General features: G+C 39.3%; 1 protein-coding gene across 1 annotated transcript; it reads left to right on the top strand.

The window, feature by feature from the left end:
• The first annotated feature begins 7,683 nt into the window (after positions 1-7,683).
• zgc:113142 (uncharacterized protein LOC503524 homolog) lies at positions 7,684-20,450 on the top strand. The gene is made up of 6 exons (XM_052146073.1): positions 7,684-7,753; positions 17,570-17,627; positions 17,759-18,219; positions 18,437-18,589; positions 19,586-19,719; positions 19,912-20,450. The coding sequence occupies exons 3-6, from the start codon at positions 17,802-17,804 to the stop codon at positions 20,272-20,274; spliced, it is 1,068 nt and encodes a 355-aa protein (XP_052002033.1). The 5' UTR covers positions 7,684-7,753; positions 17,570-17,627; positions 17,759-17,801; the 3' UTR covers positions 20,275-20,450.
• Positions 20,451-20,511: the final 61 nt, after the last annotated feature.

The raw sequence follows: 20,511 nt of genomic DNA, 5'->3' as shown, positions 1-20,511 counted from the left end.
ATTTTTAAAGCTGGTAATTTCAGTGATAGATATATCAGCTCTGTAGATAATGGCAAGACCGCCACATTTACCACTTAAACGTGGCCTATCAATGTATGTATAACCCGGTGGAGTCCTCATATTTAGATTTGTGAAGTCATTCGGCTGATGCCAAGTTTCACAGACACAGAAAAAAATGTAGTGTATTGTTCAACAGAATGTCATAAAGTAAAGTATTAAATAAAGTCTTATTGTTCAGTGAGCGAACATTTAGATGTGCAAAGTCACTTGTGGATAGCGCAAGTTCAGAAGGCAAAAGCCACGTAATGATCTATTGTATGTTTCTCCATAGAGAGTCCATATGAGTCCATAGAGCGAGAACCAATCCCAGTAGTTTGAAAGTTACGGCGTGATCCTCTATGTAAATATTTCGGCATACGTAGAAGCCAAAATGTCAGGGGGTAGATGATGTCCCAATGATAGAAGTTCAAAGAAAGAGTACCTTATCATGATGAAATCCAAATATTGAAGTACATGCTCTCCGCGAAGCCCAGTCAAAGTTAAAATGACAATGGATAGCAAGGAAATCCACATCGTAGGAACTTTTATGTCCAAAATGATTTACAAGGAGTAAAATCCAGACACGTTGTTGTCACAAAGCAGCACAGGATCACCGATCGCACAGCATTGAACCACACGTACTGAAAAACTTCTCAATATTATCCTGTTGCAGTCAGTGTGGTCCCTGGGATTTTGTTTGTTGATTTCCTCATGCATGAAGAGATGAAGTTTAGAGATGTAGAAGTTTAAAAGAAGAAGTTTAAAAAGACAACTAATAAAAATCAATTAATAATAAATAAAATTAAAACAAGGAAAACAGAACAATTTTAAAACAAACTGAGAAGCAGCAGCCAACGTGCGCCAACGTTCTCTCCACTCCAATCTAGAGATCTGCGTGCGGTCCACATAGGTACGCAAAGCACACACTAGACACCGCAACAATAAGGCTGGGTCTTCCTCCTCCTGGGGCAGTTTCGCTTGCAGGTTCACTACCTCGTAGGAAAGTACCATGGAGAGATCCCATCAGGGGAACAGGCCTGGGGGGGTTCAGCCTCCGGGTGCCTCTAAGGAACCTGATGATCAGGTTGTGCTTCCCTAAGGACTTGCCGTCCACTGTATTGTGGTAAGCCGAAATGGCAGTTACACAGACCTTCAAGGTGGGGGTGGGGGGGGTCAGCCTCCCCTCCAGCCTCTCCTGCAGACACGAGAGCACCGACCCAACTGCGCATCTCTGCGGGTCTTTCGAACGGGAATAACAGATCGGGAAGAACACCAATTCGCGGGTAGCATAAGATCTGAGGACCAAGTCCGAGTGGGCCAACAGGTGGTCACTAGGGTGATTTGTTCCTCGCCCTCCCTGGCCTCGCACAGCACCTGTGCAAGTAGGCTCACTGGGGGAAATGCGCATTTGCGCAGCCACCGGAGCCAGCTGTGTGCCAGGCCTGAGGGAAGCCTTCATTAGGGAGTATCAGAGCGGGCAGTGGGAGGTCTCTTGGGAAGCAAACAGGACCACTTGTGCTTTGTCGAACCACTCTCAAATCAGCTGGAGCACCTGGGGGTGGAGCCTCCACTCTCCACTGAGCATGCCCTGTTGATACAGTGTGTCCGCTGCTGTGTTGAGGCTGCCGGGATATGAGTGGTGTGCGGCGACCTGAGTTGTTGCTGACTCCTATGGATGTGTCCTCTAGACTTGTCAGAACCGGCCCGCCGGGAGTCTACAGTCGAAGGCGTGGAAACCACGTCCATGGTGCTGCGACTGTAGGTGTTTTGTGACAAACCGCCGTGAGAACGGCGTGTGGGGCCACCAGTTAGATCAATAAGCAAGTATATAAAGATGAATAACTTGATTATTCAAAAGGAGTAATCCACTCACAGTTAAGGGTAGGGATAAGGTTAGGGAAAGGGCTCCCTCTACCTTTAATGGTAGTTTGCAGCTCCTGCCCCTTTTTGTAGCAATGCCTGCAGCTATATCCTTCTCCACAATTCTGGTCTCTGCACTGGAATTTGTTCATATCAGTTTTTGACTGAATCTTTCTTTGTTCACTTCCATTGTTTTTATGGTTAATGACACTGTGTTTTAAAGAATCATTTGAGTTAATTACTGAATGACTCGAGTCACGTGACGCCATGCGAGTATCGGAAGTGTAAACGGTGAGCTCTGTGCACTTTGCTAGTTTTACGACTTTTAATGATATAAACTGTTGCGATTCGATACACTCTGTTTCATAACTGTTCTAGGAGGACAACATGTCAAAGAATTCAAAATCCTCGGGCTCTGTAGACTTTATTAGACATTTACATGCTCAAGTTGATACCACCGAGAGGGCCGTGAGCCAGGGAGCCTATTTAGACGGGGAAGTGCGGGAAATGTTTTCAATGCTGACGAAGGGCATTGCTGAATTGATTCTCTGAGATGGTTACAAGAGCGTGGGATGTCGAGAAATTGATTGATTATCTGGAGTCATCGGAGAGAGAATTATATGCTAATCTGCTAGCAACCAGGGTGGATTTGGAGGGTGTCTGGGAGAAGTTGGAGGACATGGAGAACTGTAGCCGGTGGAATAAAGTCTGTATTGTTGGAATTCCTGAGGCTGAATAGGGTCAGGATATGGTGAAATTCTGAATGGCTGAAATGGGCTCCATCTGAATCTGCTCGACATAACAGGCCATAAGCTGGAAAGCGAGCTCACAGGGTTCTGCCATGGAGATCCATGGAGGGAGACAGGCCCCGATCAATTCTGGCCAAATTTCTGAGATCATCCAATAAACATCTTTTGTTAGTAGTAAAGGAAGGTTTTCTTGGAAAAACCACAGCATTTGCTTGATCCCAGACTTTCTAAATTCGACAAGAGAGAAATGTGATCGCAAGAAACTTTTACATCAACGGATTGTTGCTTTGCACTGATATTCCTGGCCAAATTGAGAATAGATGCTAAAGAGGGCTTTAAAAAATGCACATGCCTACAGCAAGTGATGTCCTTCATAAAGTCAATGGAGTGATTAAGACATTTTGTTTTTCTCACGTTCCAGCCAAATGGACCGGCTCACTGATCATTCACTTGACTGTTTGAGAAAACTGAGCGTTTTTTGTGTGTGCTGGCTCTGCCTTGCGGCTGGAGTTTATTTTACAGCGTGGCACACCTTTGGGGCAGTTTTGTGGATGAATCTACATGCTCTTTGAGTTTGTTCCACCTATTGGCTGGAGTTTGTTTTATAGATTAACTTTTGCTGTGTAATTCTCACAAAATTTGTATAGAAACACTGGATTTGAGCAATCCAATGGCAAAGTTGTCGTGGGGGTCCTCTTAGGCGTACATGGACTGTTTGAGATTGGAGGGATGACACCATTTGGCACTATCGTGCACGGGGTTAATGCACACGTTTTGTTTTTTCTGTTTGTTTGGTTCCAGGAGATGTTCGGGTTTTAATGGTCGCACCAATGTTGGAATGTGGTCTTTATAATCTTGTTATTGACACATGATCTATTTTTTATATATATATGTCAAAATGTCAAATGTTAATATGAGTGGATTGTCTCTCTCCACGTGGAATGTGGGGCACCCCATAAAAAGAAGGAACGTTATCTCTCTTCTTAAGCACAAGGAATGATATAGTGTTTTTCTCAGCAGGAAGTGGACAAATTTGAAAAGATATGGGGTGGACATTTTTTTATAGAGCAGGGGAGTCATTACACTGATAAGTAAACATCTACAATTCAAATGTCTCAAACAGAGTAAAGATAAATTAGGAAGATTAATGACTATTTTAGCTGAAATTCAAGGGCAAAGACTTATTTTGGCTAATATTTATGCACCTAATGTGGAAGATCAGGACTGTTTTATAGATCTTGAAGGGATGTTGCAAGCTGCAGGCTTAACCCTCGTGATATAATATTGGGAGGAGACTCAGTCCTTGATCATAGTGAAGCAAAAGTGTGCAAGCCCCCTAGACCAACATTGATGCTTCACAGGATGTGTAAAAATCTTGGTCTTACAGATATTTGGAGACTTTAGAACCCATCTGGTAGGGACTATAAATTTTTTTCATCAGTCCGTAAGATTTACTCTAGAATGTATTTTTTTTTTAAATATCTAAGTCCCTGTGGCAGGGCGGAGGGCAGGGCCGGGTCGTGATCCTACACACCTGGTCCCGTATTAGGCTAATCAAGCCTCCGAGAGGGATAAAGGTCGACTGCAGAGGATCGTGCGGGAGAGAGACCGTTTACGGACATGTCAGTCATATGTGTGTGTTTGTCTTTTGTTTAAGTTGTTAATTAAAATATTATTTACATTGTCAAGCCGGTTCTCGCCTCCTCCTTTCCCTTGAACTATGTTACAGTCCCATTTAATCTGTTGTTGATTGCTCAATTGGAAACATTTTAGTCTCAGATCATGCCCTGGTGTGTTTAGAGGTGTTGCCACATGCGGAGAAAAATAAATCATATAGTTTGCGTTTTAATGTATCCCTTTTGCAAAATCCTGAGATAACCTTGGAGGAGCTTGGCAGTATAATTAAGGCCTTGCCTACAGGCAAGGCTCTGGGGCCATATGGCTTTCCTGCTGAGTTTTTCAGATCTTATGCTACAGAACTGACTCCAATTTTGCTAGAAGTTTATACGGAATCATTGAAGAATGGAAAGCTTCTGCAAGCCATGACACAAGCCCTATTAGTCTACCTCTTAAAAAGGACAAAGATCCAAGCCAGTGTAAGAGTTACTGTCCAATTTCCCTGATCCAGCTAGATGTTAAAATATTGTCAAAAACTCTTCTGATAACATAGGCGTTTCATCAATATCATGTGGTCAGTGGCGAATGATCATAATCTGGTCACTGCCATCTCACTGAAAAGGCGTTTGATATGGTAGAATGGGATTATCTTTTTTTGAATGCCCAATTCCCAATGTGCTTTTAAGTCCTCGTGGTCACGTAGTGATTTGCCTCAATCCGGATGGCAGAGGAATTCAATTTCCTCCACGTCTGAGACCATCAACCCGTACATCTTATCACGTGGCTTGGAATCAATAAAAATTGTTAATAATAAAAAATGACTGAATGACTAACTCATAACATAAAAGTCGCTCATTTGTCACCACCTAGTGGAGTAAATATGCAATCTCTAAACTGGTCACTGAACGAATCAGTAAATTAAATCAGAATGAACAATAAATCAAAAACCCTACTCTATTTGGAAAGCCACGAACAAGCAGAAGGGGAGTTATACAAATCAGGAAGCATCCCAGTGCTGTTAGACTGTATATCAGCGTTCCAGCCAATCACATTTGAGGACCAGAAATAAATGTTGTTGTGGCAGGGCCTAATACGGGACCGGTTGTGTAGGATCACGACCCGGCCCCGCCCTCCGCCCTGCCACAGTTGTATAATACACAATATAGTAACAGCTATTATGCAAATTACCTGTTCATCTTGCTACTATGTATTTCACTCTGCAAGACACATAGAATAATGTTCGTTTAGTTCAAATGTCAGTGACTATATCTTCTAGTGAAAGAATGGCTTTTAAAGAATTCATTTTTAAAAAATAATGTATTAAAGAAATATCACCCAGCCCTTCCAGGGGAATAAAAAGCTTATAAACCAAGACATCATTTCACACAGTCATCCATCTGTTGTCCTACATCTGCCAGACTCTAATGCAGGCCAGATCTAGTCAAACGTTTTTGGGAACTTCACAGTTGTGATGTTCCAGCAAGTAACAGCTGGTGTTACGTGTTTCTATTTTTCCCAGACACACTCTGTGTCTGAATGTTTATACTTCTCTACTATATAGAATGCCAGAAGCTGTATGTCAAATGAGTTGTACAGTATATCCAAATTCTTAGTATTCTAAATACAGTTAGTGAGAAATACCCGGATGACCTACTGCAACCACGGATATTCTGAAGTGCACATCCACTAGACAATGCAGTATCCCATTATTCCACAGGAGTTGAGGAGGCGTCACATACAAAAATGCTGAATTTTAAAAAATGACAGAAAACCACAAGTCGGGCGGCTCTTTTCAACTGTAAGCGCTAAAGATACCAAGAAAGTTGTTCCTTTAGCTACGTTTGACTAAACCAGAGTTAATTATTTCTGCAGTATCCATTGTCATGGGCCACATGACAATGGATACCTTCCTGAATGTAGTGTGTCCACCAATGTAGTCATACCACTTGTAGTCACCTGCATACCTAAAGATTGTACTTTATTAAAAGTCGAGAAGTACGTTTTTCATTAAATGTGATACATACACAAACAGTATGTGAATCTGGTCATACTAATTAGACCTGTCTAAATGGAAGCGGGTGGAATTATTTTCAGGAAACTACCATGATCAAACTTTGATCAGCAAAATTAACTTGAGATCAGTTGTGACTTTGACAAGACAAATTAATAACTGTATGTAGCATACGGTATTTTATGTCTGTGCACTGTAAGATAACAACAAACGTTTTAAAATCTACTCTATAGGACACTCAGATCCTATCCCATCAGATAATGTCACACTGTTTTGCCTAAATGTTAAAGGGATTTGTCTCCCTCTATTGGCTGTTCTTAGAAAATGTTCGTGCGACTAAGCAGAGTGCTCCCCTATTATGTTTATTACCATTATTTAAACATATATATAATATATATATATATATATATATATATATATAAATAAATTACATAAGCAGTAGAAAACACAGGATTCCAACGATATGCAAAGCTTTGGCAAGGATTGTCAGATCAGTCATTGAATTTATCACATGTAGAAATGCTGCCATTTAGGATGTTCTTAAAAAGCACTATTAATTAGATATGAGGCACAAGCATCTTCCATGTTATTCACTCTATTTTATATCACTGTAAAAAAAATCATAAATACAACACAGAGCTTTTCAGTTTACAGTCCTAACCCAGAAGTGAAATGTCATTTTGTGACTACGGTTGCCCTTCTTATTTCTAATGGGTTTTTAGAAAGCCAGTTTTCAATATATGAATAACACAGGGTCTGTTTTAGTAATTACTTGTAGATATGTTCGTGTTGAAGAGATTTTTGCTTTCTACGACATAAATTACACACCTCAAATGTGACTTTTGAAGCCACGGCATTTTAACTTGTTGCTACATAACATTGTACATAGATTACATAGTACAACGGTTATCCAATATGTCAATCACGAAAACTCAAATCCTTGAGGTAGTTGTGCTCTTTATATAGCAAATTGTTATCAACTTATGTTTTTTAAAGCACACCAATATTCACATTTGAATATCTTGAAAGATTTGGGATTATACTCATAAACTGAAAACCATTTTTTAAAAAGCTATTGGAAATTCCCAAGGGAACCATGTCAAATTAGCTTTCTGGGTTGCCCAACAAACTGACGTCATGACTATACAGGTCAATTATTGAGCTGTCACTTTATGCATGTCATTGTTTTTGATCTTTCAGTTTTTTCTTAACACATGCAGCTACACTTATAATGCCATATCAAATCCACAAATGCAGCATGGGAATTCTCTCAGCGATCATGAGTGCCGTGACACCACAGGATTTGAAAAGGTTCAAAAGGTTAGACTGAAAAAGTTAAAAGTTTCCCCACCATCAGACAGCTACTTGTAGAAGCCACTTGTGATACTTCTTCAGCTCTTGGAAAACAAAGGATTGAAGTTTTTGAATAACATTTTCTTCATATTCCTGGATATCCACCATTTTTTGAAAGCTGAAAGTAAGTTTTGGGGGAGGGATGCATTGCACTATGGGCAAAAATACAGTAGAAGAGTCTGTCATTTCTGGCTGTTACCTGCAAATACTGCCAAAAGGGTATCAGACAAATAACATGTCGATGCATGTAACTTTTTTCAACATTAAGATTTTAAGTTAAATGTATTTGTATATGTAAGGTGTAGTGTATATTTTAGGTACAATGGTGGGTCACCATTTTGTTTTTAGGTTTGAGGAAAGTAAAATTTGAATTCATGTCAGTTGCCCATGGCTGTCAAATTCAGTCAGCTTTATTCATTTATTCTCACTTGAAGATTTTGCATTTGTGTATATAAATGTTACATAACTTTCATTTACATTTAGAACTCTTCATGGCATACACTTCAGCTATCAATGGAAAAAACACTTAATGGGATGTACCTAGTACTCTTAATATCTTAATATCATGTCCTGCTGTGAGATTACAGTATGTAGTTTAACCTTGTATGGTTTAGCTAATGATTCAAAATCAAAACAAATCAGAAGAGGTAGCATAGCTACTAACCACAGCCAAAATTCTGTTGCTCTTGATCTTGACCGTTATTCCACTGAATTTTTAGTTTTTAATTGTGTTAAAGCGCAAAAGCGTGCCAAGATGCCAGTAGGCAGGATAGTTGAAGCTGCGCTTCATGATTTTAACTGTGTCATAAAATTTGTTTAAATAGCTTTGAAAACAGACTGTGAAATTCCCATGAACTGGCAATCTTGTATTTACAATGTATCTCCTCTAATAACCAAATACTGTTTTTCCAAGCTAATTTTTGTACGTAAGTTTGTGTATCAGAAAATATTTAGGCACATTTAAATTATAAATAAAATATATTATTGCTTTTAACCTTAAATTGTTGAAATGAGTGGGTCTTCGTGTTTACACAAAGTTCATCAAAACTTGGAGATTTAAAAGGACCGTAAACTCCCACCATCACATTGGCTATATTGGTCTTCAATTCTGTAAATTCACAAAACATGGTTGAATAAGCCTTTCATCTCTAGAGGGAGCCAAGTTTCCTTTTTAATGGTCTGGTCTGATAAAATAGCCAAAACGACAGGAATGTTGGTAAACACAATATAAGAACCTTCATTTTGTGGGTAGGCTGTTTACGTGTATAAAAGAAGAATAAATAACACGTAAAACGTGTGATAACTTCTGGAAACAATTTTAACTAATGACTAAAATGAATCACTGAATAATTTAAAGGAACAGTTCAAAGAAGAAAAAAATGATTCTGTTTGAGTCTGACCTCAGAAAAACACTGTTCATTATTACGAATCACTCGATCGTATCAAAAGAATGTATTTGGAACAAGTCAACTGCAACGAATGCTGTAAACTCTTTTGGGCCCCCTAGTTGTTGAGTTTAAACTTCCACTTGAAGAGATGACAGGAAATGAGGTTCCCTTTCAAGTTGGTCACTTTGACACTGCATCTGTAGCTAACACTATGGGAACACCTATCAGGAGTGACAATCTCTGAAGCCCTTTAAATCTTACCAATCTATTGGCAGTTAGGGCTTGACTCTCATCAGTGGCATAGAATTTCATCAGAATATTTCTTAATATTGTGCATTGTGTCGTATTATGTGCGTTTCTTTCAGGAATAGAAACTAAAAGAGGCTTTTGCCTATCGTAGGTCTATCCTCTCCATCTAAAGCGGCTTCACCTGTATGAACGGCACATGATATGATCACGTTTGGCAGAGATTATGTTGAGGGGTATGTTATATTTTTCTGATGTTTATCCCTTTTATGTGCAAGCACTCTTCTCTTGCTGATACTGCACTCGCTAAGATTGATTGTGTTAATTGCGAAGACCCTCGAAACACTTTGCTCTTTGCTTGCTTTCTGGGAAAGCTGAAACTGGTTCCATCTCCTCCCTATATCTAGCGAGGCGTGATGTAGAGCATGATGTGGATTGCTAGCCCAATGAAGCACTGTGGGCTATAGCCTATGCTGGACTGGGACACTTGAATCGTACACTCAGGAAGTCTCAGTTCATCATCCTCACGTCTGTCCTCTGGACTGGTTCATGTCATCCAATCTGAAATGGCACTTTCCCACTGCACGTTACGGTTCGACTCACCTCAACTCTACTCCCTTTACATTTCAGAGCTTGCATTTCCATTGCAGTTTAGTGCAACCTCAACGTGGATGGGATTATAGGCTGATCGTCATAGTTGCGTCGCCTCTACTGCCGTGACATCATCTTAAACACACCTCAAACTGACCAAAACAATAACACAACCGCTAGCTGTTAGCTACTAGCTCATTGTGCTGCATAAAGCAGTTGTTGCATGGTGATTTTACACAAGTGTAACAGTTAAATTGGCCAAGTTGATTTAGAAGCAAGCTTCCAGTAGCTGGTCAACTAAATAAAGTGAAGCATTCAAGCAGAGTATAGAGTTAATATACCATCCTCCATTGTGAATCAACACCAGTCCAGGGCACTCTCCCTCCTGTTGCTCGCCGGTTTAGATAGCATCCATTTGGTCGAACCACTTCCACTTTTCCTTGATGGTTCTGTAGTCACTTTAAAAATAAAAAACTTTTCCCTATACTGTTAGCCGTGTGCGGCTTCCTGAGAGACTTTTTCATTTCGCTCATCGCTAATGAGTGGAACGTCTGCACCTCGTTTATTGACCACGGTGTGGTTTTGCGCACAGCCATTTCTTTTTTCACAATTTGAAAGTCGCATGAACAAATGATACTGTTATCGCTGTTGCTAACTTTAAAACTAACAGGTTGCTGTCGCCCCAAAAGACACATTCTTTCATGTTCAGATCAGTCATGAGATTCACCTTCAAGAGTACTGCATACCATTTTAATGTCCTGCCCTTTGGCTTGTCCCTGACTCCTGGTACATCTTTTTAAATGTGTCGATGTGGCACTCACTCCTTCTTGGAATGAAACACGACTCAGTGGCTATGTCATCGTGTCTGACTGACGAACACAATCTATATTCCGGTGCTTGACGAGTTCAAGGCCGTGGGTAGCCCTACTGCTGCAACAATTCCAGCAGGTTTTGGGTTTGACGGCCACCAAAGAAAACAGCTGACCTAACCCCTCTGGGCTTTTTACATATGAAGCCTCTCCAATCTCACATGTGGCAACAAGGTCTCTTATATCTCCTGGTGACATGCTATTGTTATCCATGCTAGCTATTTGGAGAATGCCCTCATTCTATCAGAAGGTTTTTGCATTCGGCCAAGTGGAAAGATGCAAAGTTGTCACGGTGGATGCGTCCGATACAGGCCAGGAAGCCCTGTATGACGGTCATCCTGTCGTTGGCACCTGGACTGGTACGCAAACTATGGAGCACATAAATCATCTAGAAATGCTTTCCGCCCTCATGTCTCTCAAAGCTTTTCTGACAGACATGCAGACAAACTGTCCTTGGTTTCCGGAGCTGGTAGAGCTGTTGTTTGATCATTAAATTCTTACAGGATTGTTCAGGCCCTCTCTCCCCACTACTGTCTCTGTCTGGGACCTGGCACTTTTACTAAACATGCTTTCAGGTTCTCTGTTTTAATCGCTAGATGTGGTACGTTTGTGCATACTCTTTTACAATGCACAAGGCATACAGTGTCCTATGGGGGTTAAGGCCCATTCAACCAGTAGCATGGCTGGACATCCATTAATACATTTACCAGGTTCTATAACTTGAAAGTTTCTTCTCTTTCTTTCCAAGTCCTTGCTGCCAAGGAGAGTTCATTTCTCTATGTTCACTGCCCTGAGGGCGTATGTCATTGTGTATTAGCCACTTGTCTTGTGACTGACCATCTTTGTCTCCTCTGGTAAGAAGAGTTATGTGTTTAAAGTTTGCTACCCTGTTGGTTAGTGGCATTACTTTATTCTGTCAAACATTGACCACCCTGAGCTCTTCCCCCACCACGATGTGGGTGAGTATTTCTGTACAATGTTACCTGTTTGTAGTGTCATTGTTATATTTTCTAACCATATGTAGTTACTGTTGTTCTCTATTTCCTTCATATTTTTCAATATGAGGAGTGACCTTGTCGATCCCTTTCAACTATTCTATTGTCAGGTAGATACTGCCTTCTGTGAATGAATCAGTAGCACAGCGCTGTGGTATACTATTCCCATAGCGTCAGCTACTTACACAGCGTTGAATTGACTGATTGAAAGGGAATATCTCGGTTACGACTGTTACCTTAATTTCCTGAAAGTAGGAAATGAGATGATGTGTATGGTTGCCGCCTAATGATTTTATGCTTTTAAGGGACAAAGAAATGCAATCTCTTCCCTTTACTAGGAAAATCCTGATGCTCAGGTTTATATGCCCGGGATGATGTGCACATCTGCTTGGTGAGCCCTACACCGTGTAAATTTTAATCCTGTCATGTGTAGAGTGAGCCTGTAAATGAAGTAGTAGACCCTGTGAGAAACTAAGTTAATCGAGGAGGTGAGTAAATTCAGCTGAAGATCAGTTTAACAAATAATGTTTGAAGTAATTCATAATTTTTCGAAATTCAAGAGGTTGCTGCTGTTCCATTACAGTCAAGCTAGACTCAATGTATGAATCAATTTAATCACCTGTATGATATTCCTCTCGCCATGGTTTGCACTTCAAAGCATACTAATATTGTAATGACTATCGCGGTTATGGAGTGGCAGAATACATATAATGGGATTACATATTTAAAATACAAAATATAAGTAACTGTATTTCACTACAGTTACAATTTAAATCGTTGTAATTAGAATACAGTTACATTCAAAAAGTATTTTGATTACTGAAGAGATTACTTTGCATTTTATTGTCATTCGTTTAATTTAATATTTAGTCCTTTAAGATGGAAAACATTTCTACCTATAAATGATGTGATCCAAAGTGCATTTGAACAGCGGTGAAACACTTTCTTATGATGTGTTACATTCATACGAGCAGACAGAGAAGTACGTTTGAAGCAGAAGAAATAGAAATAAAACTTGTGTAAATTGTCAGCTTTGCGCTAAGCTAAAATGCTATTTCTAAACATTTTACATGCACATTTTACCAGACATGACCATATTATTTTATCAAGAAAATTCACGTTTGATCATAATTTCTTTTTTTTCTTGTAAGACCTTTGATATTAGAGCAAAAATCGTATTCTTGATGATAATTTTTTAATTGTGTTCCTGTAAAAATATGTAAAAATCCTTAAAACAAGATCAATTTTATTAATCTTGTTTTAGAAACAACACTTCATAAGATATTTGGGTTTTTCAGAGAATGTATTTTTAACATGTGTATTTTGAGTTTTTATAGTCAAAACAAGTGAAAAAAAATCTACCAGTGCTGAAGAAGTAATCCAAAGTATTTAGAATACGTTACTGACCTTGAGTAATCTAAAGCAGTGGTTCTCAACCGGTGGGGCGTGCCCTCCCGGGGGGGCGCGGACACTCTCCTGGGGGGGCGCGAGTAGGCTATGATGGAAGGGAAAAAAAACTGGCACATTTTTATTATCACTAAACTACTGTCATAAAAAGTTATAGTTTTGTATATACATAACTCCTGAATAAAAATTAAAATGTGTTTGGACTGATTTAAAAAAAAAAGTTTTGAACAAATTTGATTGGTTTGTTGATAGTGAGCGCAAATGCAGGTGATAAGCATAAGCGGTTTCATTAAGCGAGTCACTGCTTGTTCATTCAAACGATTCGTTCAAACGGCCGATTCATCAAGAATGAGACAGATGTTTGTGAATGGGTCATTGAATCTTTGACTCAACCGATTCGTTCACAACACTGAATCATTCAAAACACGATTGAGTATTGCTGTGAGATGCGCTATGCTAAATAAATAACAATACATTGTTGTAACAGCAATATCTCCAAGTTTTGTTTTTCACTGTACAAATGTCATGATTTGCCAATGCAAAGAGAGTGCCGCCACCATTTCCCCCCCACTTCAAGCACTGATTATAACACAAACAAATCATCCTCCTGGCTGCTTTTTTTTTTTTTTTGTCAAAAGCGACAAATCCAGCAACATTTACTGGTGTTTTTGGAGACTTTTGTGGTGTTTGGAGACTCGAAAGCATGAATCGCAGTTAGGCCTACTGTGCTCAACGAACAGCGGGTGCTGCCGTGAGCCCCTCTCCCGTCCAAAAGCACTCACAGGCGGTCAGTCTCTCAGTAGCCTCGTGCAGCAGTCAGAGCAGAGAGGAGACACACACCCCTCCGCGTCCAGGCTGCAAATGAATCGCGCATGCGCATGGCCGCCGCCGTTCCCGCCCTGGCTTACAGAGCGGGGTATAAATGTAAATGTTCACTCACTCTCACACAAAAATAAATCACTGCATTTAAATTGACTCACGACATAGCTTTCCATTCACTCTAGTCTAGTCTCTTGCCAAGTTCGCTTGTGCCAGCTCTCGCTAGTCTTATCAATCTCGATTTACATAGGCCTTTACTACAAAACCCCAACATTCTTTTTAAAGACTAAACCCACAAACATTCTTTTTTAAGATTAGATCAAATCTCAGCCCTAGCCAGTATTTTTTTTTAACTGCTAGGCAGTAGCTACACTTAGCTAAAACTACCCACACGACTAAGACACACACACACACACACACACTGACGAGGACTACAATCATTAAGTATTAAAATAATATCTGAATTGTCTGCAAAATAATTATTTTGTTCGTTTAATTAAAGATTGTGCCTAAGTCCCAACTGATTAGCCCCTGATACGTCTCTCAACATACACCACACACACAGTTACATATTGCCTAAACTTTATTGAAAACACATCAAAATGGAGAAATTTCTTGTGAGGACCAACAAGCCAACCGACGCACCACCAGCTGCAAAAAAGCTTCAAAGGTACGATGAAGCATACCTGCAATTTGGGTTTACAGTCACGGCTGATCTGAGACCTCAGTGTGTCGTGTGTGCCGAGGTGCTGGCAAACGACAGTATGAAGCCCTGCAAATTAAAAAGGCACCTCGAAACAAAGCATGCTGGCATTAAAAATAAACCAGCTGAATATTTTAAAAGAAAGCTTGATGGCCTCCATCAGCAACAGGCAACCATTTCAGTGCACAGTACTGTGTCTAAACAGTGTTTGGAGGCATCGTATGTAGTAGCTAAAAGGATCGGTAAACTGGGTAAACCGCATACAATCGCCGAGACTCTCATTTTGCCGGCACCGCAAGACATGTGCAGAATAATGATAGGCGATAGTGCAGCAGCCACACTGTACCACTGTCCAATGACACAGTCGCTAGGAGATTTGTAGACATGTCCAATGATATCAGAGAGCAACTGATAGAGTTCGTAAAAAAGAGTCCTTACTACGCGCTGCAGCTGGACGAATCCACTGATATTGCTGGGCAGGCACAGCTCCTCACCTATGTCAGGTATATGCGGGACAAGGCGATTGAGGAGGATGTCCTGTTTTGCCGGCCTCTTCAGTCGCACACTACAGGAGAAGCCATTTTCAATGTCCTTGATATTTTTATCCGTGAAAATGGTTTGTCTTGGGACCGATGCGTTGGCCTATACACGGATGGTGCGCAGGCAATGACGGGGCGTGAGCGTGGCCTAGCTGCTCGCGTTCAGCAAGTAGCTCCACTTGTGAAATGGACACATTGCATGGTCCATCGCGAAGCACTAGCTGCTAAAAAAATGCTGATTCTCTTTGACTCCGTGCTGAACCAATCCGTGAAAATAATAAATCTCATCAAATCACGGCCGCTAAACTCTCGCTTGTTTGGGGTCCTCTGCCAGGAGATGGGGTCAGGGACGAACAGCTGCTTCTGCACACTGAAGTTCGCTGGCTCTCCAGGGGCGGGTGTTACAGCAGTTGTATGAGCTGCGAGAGGAGGTGAAGTGGTTTTTGACAGAAATCAAATCAGATCTGGCGAAGCATCTGGATGACACTATGTGGCTTGCATCTCTGTCCTATTTGGTCGATAGATTTGACCGCTTGAATGGCCTCAACCTGTCTTTGCAAGGCCGCGAAACTCATATTTTGCTCCTTGCAGACAAAGTGCATGCCTTCACACAAAAACTAGACCTCTGGCATGGCCGCATCAGTCGAGGGAACTGCGACATGTTCCCCAGCCTTGCAGACTTTTTCACTGATGCAGGCACGTCACACGATTTCTCCTCCTTATTTCAATCAGTGTCTGAGCACCAGTCAGCAATGAGAAAACAATTTGCGACGTACTTTAAAGAGGATTATCGCTCTTTTGCGTGGGTTCGAGATCCGTTTGTGTGCACAGCAAAGGAGCTATCAATTGATATGCAGGAACAGCTTATTGAGCTAAAGAGTGACCGTAGACTGAAGGAACTCTTTAGCTCCTGCCCTCTTTCGTCATTCTGGGCAGCATTGATGCAGGAATACCCTGAACTCTGTGACGTCGCCTTGAAGATTCTCCTTCCTTTTGCGTCGACATATTTGTGTGAGGCAGGATTCTCAAAAATGACTGCACTCAAAACGAAATACATGCAATCGTGCACAAATCGAGGATGATTTGAGGCTATGTTTATCAAACATTGAGCCAAGAATTGAGGATCTTTGCAAGGCAAAGCAGGCTCAGGTCTCACATTAACATCACCTACCAGCAAGCTTCTGTAAAAAATGCAGATGATCCCTACTATTAGGCCTAGTAATAATAACAATAATAAAGCATAAATTAATATCAGAGGTCTGGTGCCAATTCCCAATTATAGCAATAGCCTAGTAATGATAATAGGCCTACTGATGATGATGATGATAATAATAATAATAATAATAATAATAATAACAACAATAAAGCATGTAACCTCATATAATTATATAGCAATAGCCTAGTAATGATGATAGGCCTACTACTACTCATAATAATAATAATAATGCCTGCAAGCTCACATTAGAAGTCTGGTGCTACTGCCAATTATAATAATAATAATAATAATAATAACAACAATAAAGCATGGGGCCGGGGCGGGGGGCACTGGGGCCCCAACTGCAATGAACCAGTTTGGGGGGGCCCAGCTGGCAAAAGGTTGAGAACCCCTGATCTAAAGGAACAAATTACATATTACATCATGTATTCTGTAATCTGTAGTGGAATACATTTCAAAAGTAACCCTCACAACCCTGGTGACTACCATACAAACATACAGAATTCATTATTGATATATGGCCATATATGAATGAATATATGAAAATGTATATTCAGATATTTATTTACGCATATTTACATATTGAAAATCTGCTAGTATTTGGGAAAATATATTACATATACAGTATAAAAATGCCTGTTTATGTAATATTTTGAAATATATGTTGCATGTATGTACATGACATATATTGTCACAGTATGTGACTCTTTATATCCATGAATATCATACTGTATATTTCATATATGTGTTTTGCATCTATTGTAGAGTCTCATTTTTATTTTTAATTCATTAATATTTGAGTCATTTGCGTAAGCATGATCAACAACAGAAATTACTTATCATTTAGCTTGTTATTATTATTATTATTATTATTATTCATTTTGTGCGTGTGAAACATTGTCATTCTTCCATTTGAAATGGCAGAATTTACCTAGAATATCTGCCCTCACAAACAAACCATGGACTGTGTTTGTTCTAAAGCCACAACCAGTCGCTTGGAACATTTTTTTGTGTGTTTATATGATTATCTTTTTATCACTAGAAGTAGTTTACAGTAAATAAACCGATCACAGATTTTAATCAGTGGATCTAGTCTGCATTTGCACATGACCTGGTTATTGCAGGGCATCTTACTCCACTTCTCTTTTTTCTTTTTTTTGTCAACAGGTACCACAAGGATAAAACACGGTAACATAAAGAGATTACTGTTTGAACTCCATATGTTGTAAGAATGCATGTTTGCATGTTTATCTCTATTTGGAATTCTATATTTATTATTCCTCAAATATAACTGCTTGCTATAATTTCAGTGTTTTTATATTTTACTTTTACATTTCTCAATGTATTCCTTTTCAGTTGAAGGTTCCAAGTGAATTTCAGACCGTGGATCGTTGAATTTATGAGTCACATTATCAACACCTCCTCATTCATAATGATGCCTAAATTACTGAGCATAACTGCCCTGCTTTTTTCCTACAACTTTTTGGGTGATCACGTTTACAAATATGTAGCTCTTGCCATCATTCTTCTGCTCTTGGCTAACGCTGTAAGCCATGCTGGAAATGGCTTGTCCGATGGATATGGCCGGGCAGTATTGATAACGGGCTGTGATAGTGGATTTGGACTTCACCTTGCTAAGAAACTGGACCGCATGGGTTTCACTGTGTTTGCTGGATGTTTATGCCCTGATGGTCCCGGCGCTCAGAGTCTGATTAAAGAAGGGTCAGAGCGTATGGAAGTACTTCAACTGGACGTGACCAAAAATGAACACGTTAACTTGGCCAAGGATTTTGTCAAAGCAAATTTGCCAGAGAAAGGTAATTTAGCATCTTAAATTCACTGTGGTGTCATTCAGATTTGCTTCCTTCTCATTTTCAAAAGGGGACTTAACATACGGGATCAGATCTCTGGGTGAAAAAATAAATAGTAAAACGTGTATTCTACAGTATGACCCCTTTAAAAGCATTTTTAAATTGACATTTTTGGTTTGTTTAAATCATCCTTTTCTCTGCATGCTTTTCTTTCTTTTTTCAGGTCTCTATGCTGTTGTGAACAATGCTGGAATTAGTGAGTGGGGAGAGACTGAGTGGAGTACAGTTGAAGACTTCCAAAAGATGTCTGATGTTAACCTGTTTGGCAGCATCAGAGTCACCATTGCTTTCTTGTCACTTGTTAGGGCATCCAAAGGTCTGTCAAAAACGAACATGTTACATACCATATCACAATGTAATAAAGGGTCATTCTGTGTTAACTTAACCAGAGGTCCCCAGCTCTGGTTATATATAAACATAAATGATGCTGAAAGCCAAAGTATTGAATGCCATTCATCAATATCCACTGAGTAATCCATTATTTTGTAGATGGGGTAAAATAATAACCGTAGGAAGGTGGAAGCATCATTATTTTACTTTTACACAGAGACAGGTTGGTCTATTACTAAAATCAGTTGACTTCAGCACCTCTTGATGCATTACATGCCAATAGAGTCCAAAAATGGGAAGAACTTTTCATGTTTTTCCAAAGTTGGAGTACCTATAATTTTAAATTATTAAATATATCTTAATATCCTTTTAGATTATGGTTCAAAACAAATTTTCCTTTTTGTATCTTCATTTTTAAGGTCCTGTATGGTTAAATCCCAAAGTTATAGAGCTCTCAATGTGGTTCCATCCATACATTGTTGCATTTGGCCCATTAAACATTCAAAAACCAAATGTCACATGGTGCGAAGCTAGTTTTTCATGCTCAACAAAGGTCTGAAGCACAAATACTGTTAAAACTAGAAATTCAAATGTATTTATTCATATAAGAACATTGTAAAAATATATATTTTTAATAATTCTCTAATAACTAAGAATAAGTGACACTCTTCAGTTATTGAAATACCTATATCTAATTTTTGAGTTTCAGACATGTACATCTGCAAAGCTCTGGATAATTTGGGGGATTTTGACCCCCCTTTTCAAAATAATGCATTACTCAGTAAATATTGATCCATGTCATTTAATATTTCTTGCAATACTTCCTTCAGAATAAAACATTTAAGCTGGGGAAGTTTTGATTGATTTGACCAATTTGTGGTGACTGATTGATTTGTAAATGTTTGCTTGTATTTAATTTTTTTATTCTTATTCTTTGTAAAAGCAATTCACCTCTTTCCTGTATTTCTTCATTCATTTTTAGGTCGTATGTTGTATGTGTCAAGTGTCTTTTCCTTCTTCAATTGTCTGAATATGGGGGCATACAGTGTTTCCAAGCGAGGACTGGAGGCATTCGCAGACTGTTTAAGAGTAGAGATGGCCAGTTTTGGGGTTAAGGTGAGGCCTTTTGCCTTCTATTAAAATCTAGAAATAATCATCCATGATTGGTTGAAGCGTATATGTTGATTGATTAAAGTGGTTGAAGTGGACTGTTTTTTTTTTTTTAAACCAGTTTTTAAAAAGGTACCAGTTACAAAAAGGAAATTGCTTTGAAAATGGGTGCAAATCAATTTCCCTCCTATTTTTTAGGTCAGCATTATTCAACCTGGAAATTTTGGGTCAGCCACAAACATTCAGAGCAAGAAAACTTCGCAAGACATATGGGATGAATTTGATGGTGCTCGTAAACGAATATTTAGTCAGAATTACATTGAGATAGCATGTGATTATTTTCAGTCAATGTGCTCTTTAGGATTTAAGGATTGCACTATGGTTATCGATGCCATGTTACACGCTCTCACTGCACCTAAACCTCAAACTCGATACCTGCTTGTTTCGTCTGTAGATATGCTATTTTTTTACACCTTTCCTTATTTACCCACATACATCACAGATGCTGTGTTTAATCTGAGTTCCATGTATCACAAGCGTAAAGAAATGCTTTACTCATAATTTGGTTTATTGATAATCACTGAGTTCCCTTCATAGACCGAACTCAAAGAAAGTTCCTATTCTAAGAGACTGTATAGACATATGTATTTCTTTGTTTGGCTACAGATATAATAAAATCTTGATGGAAAGGAAAACTATGAACAGTGCTGGAGAATTTCTTATATCCAGACTTACAGTGTGCCATATTAATAAATTCATGTTTTAATATATATATATATATATATATATATATATATA

This window comes from Xyrauchen texanus, chromosome 16 (genome assembly GCF_025860055.1).
Source record: "Xyrauchen texanus isolate HMW12.3.18 chromosome 16, RBS_HiC_50CHRs, whole genome shotgun sequence".
In the NCBI taxonomy this organism is placed as follows: domain Eukaryota; kingdom Metazoa; phylum Chordata; class Actinopteri; order Cypriniformes; family Catostomidae; genus Xyrauchen; species Xyrauchen texanus.
The sequence above is the reverse complement of the archived record's forward strand: the minus strand, read 5'-3'. Positions and strand labels throughout refer to the sequence as shown.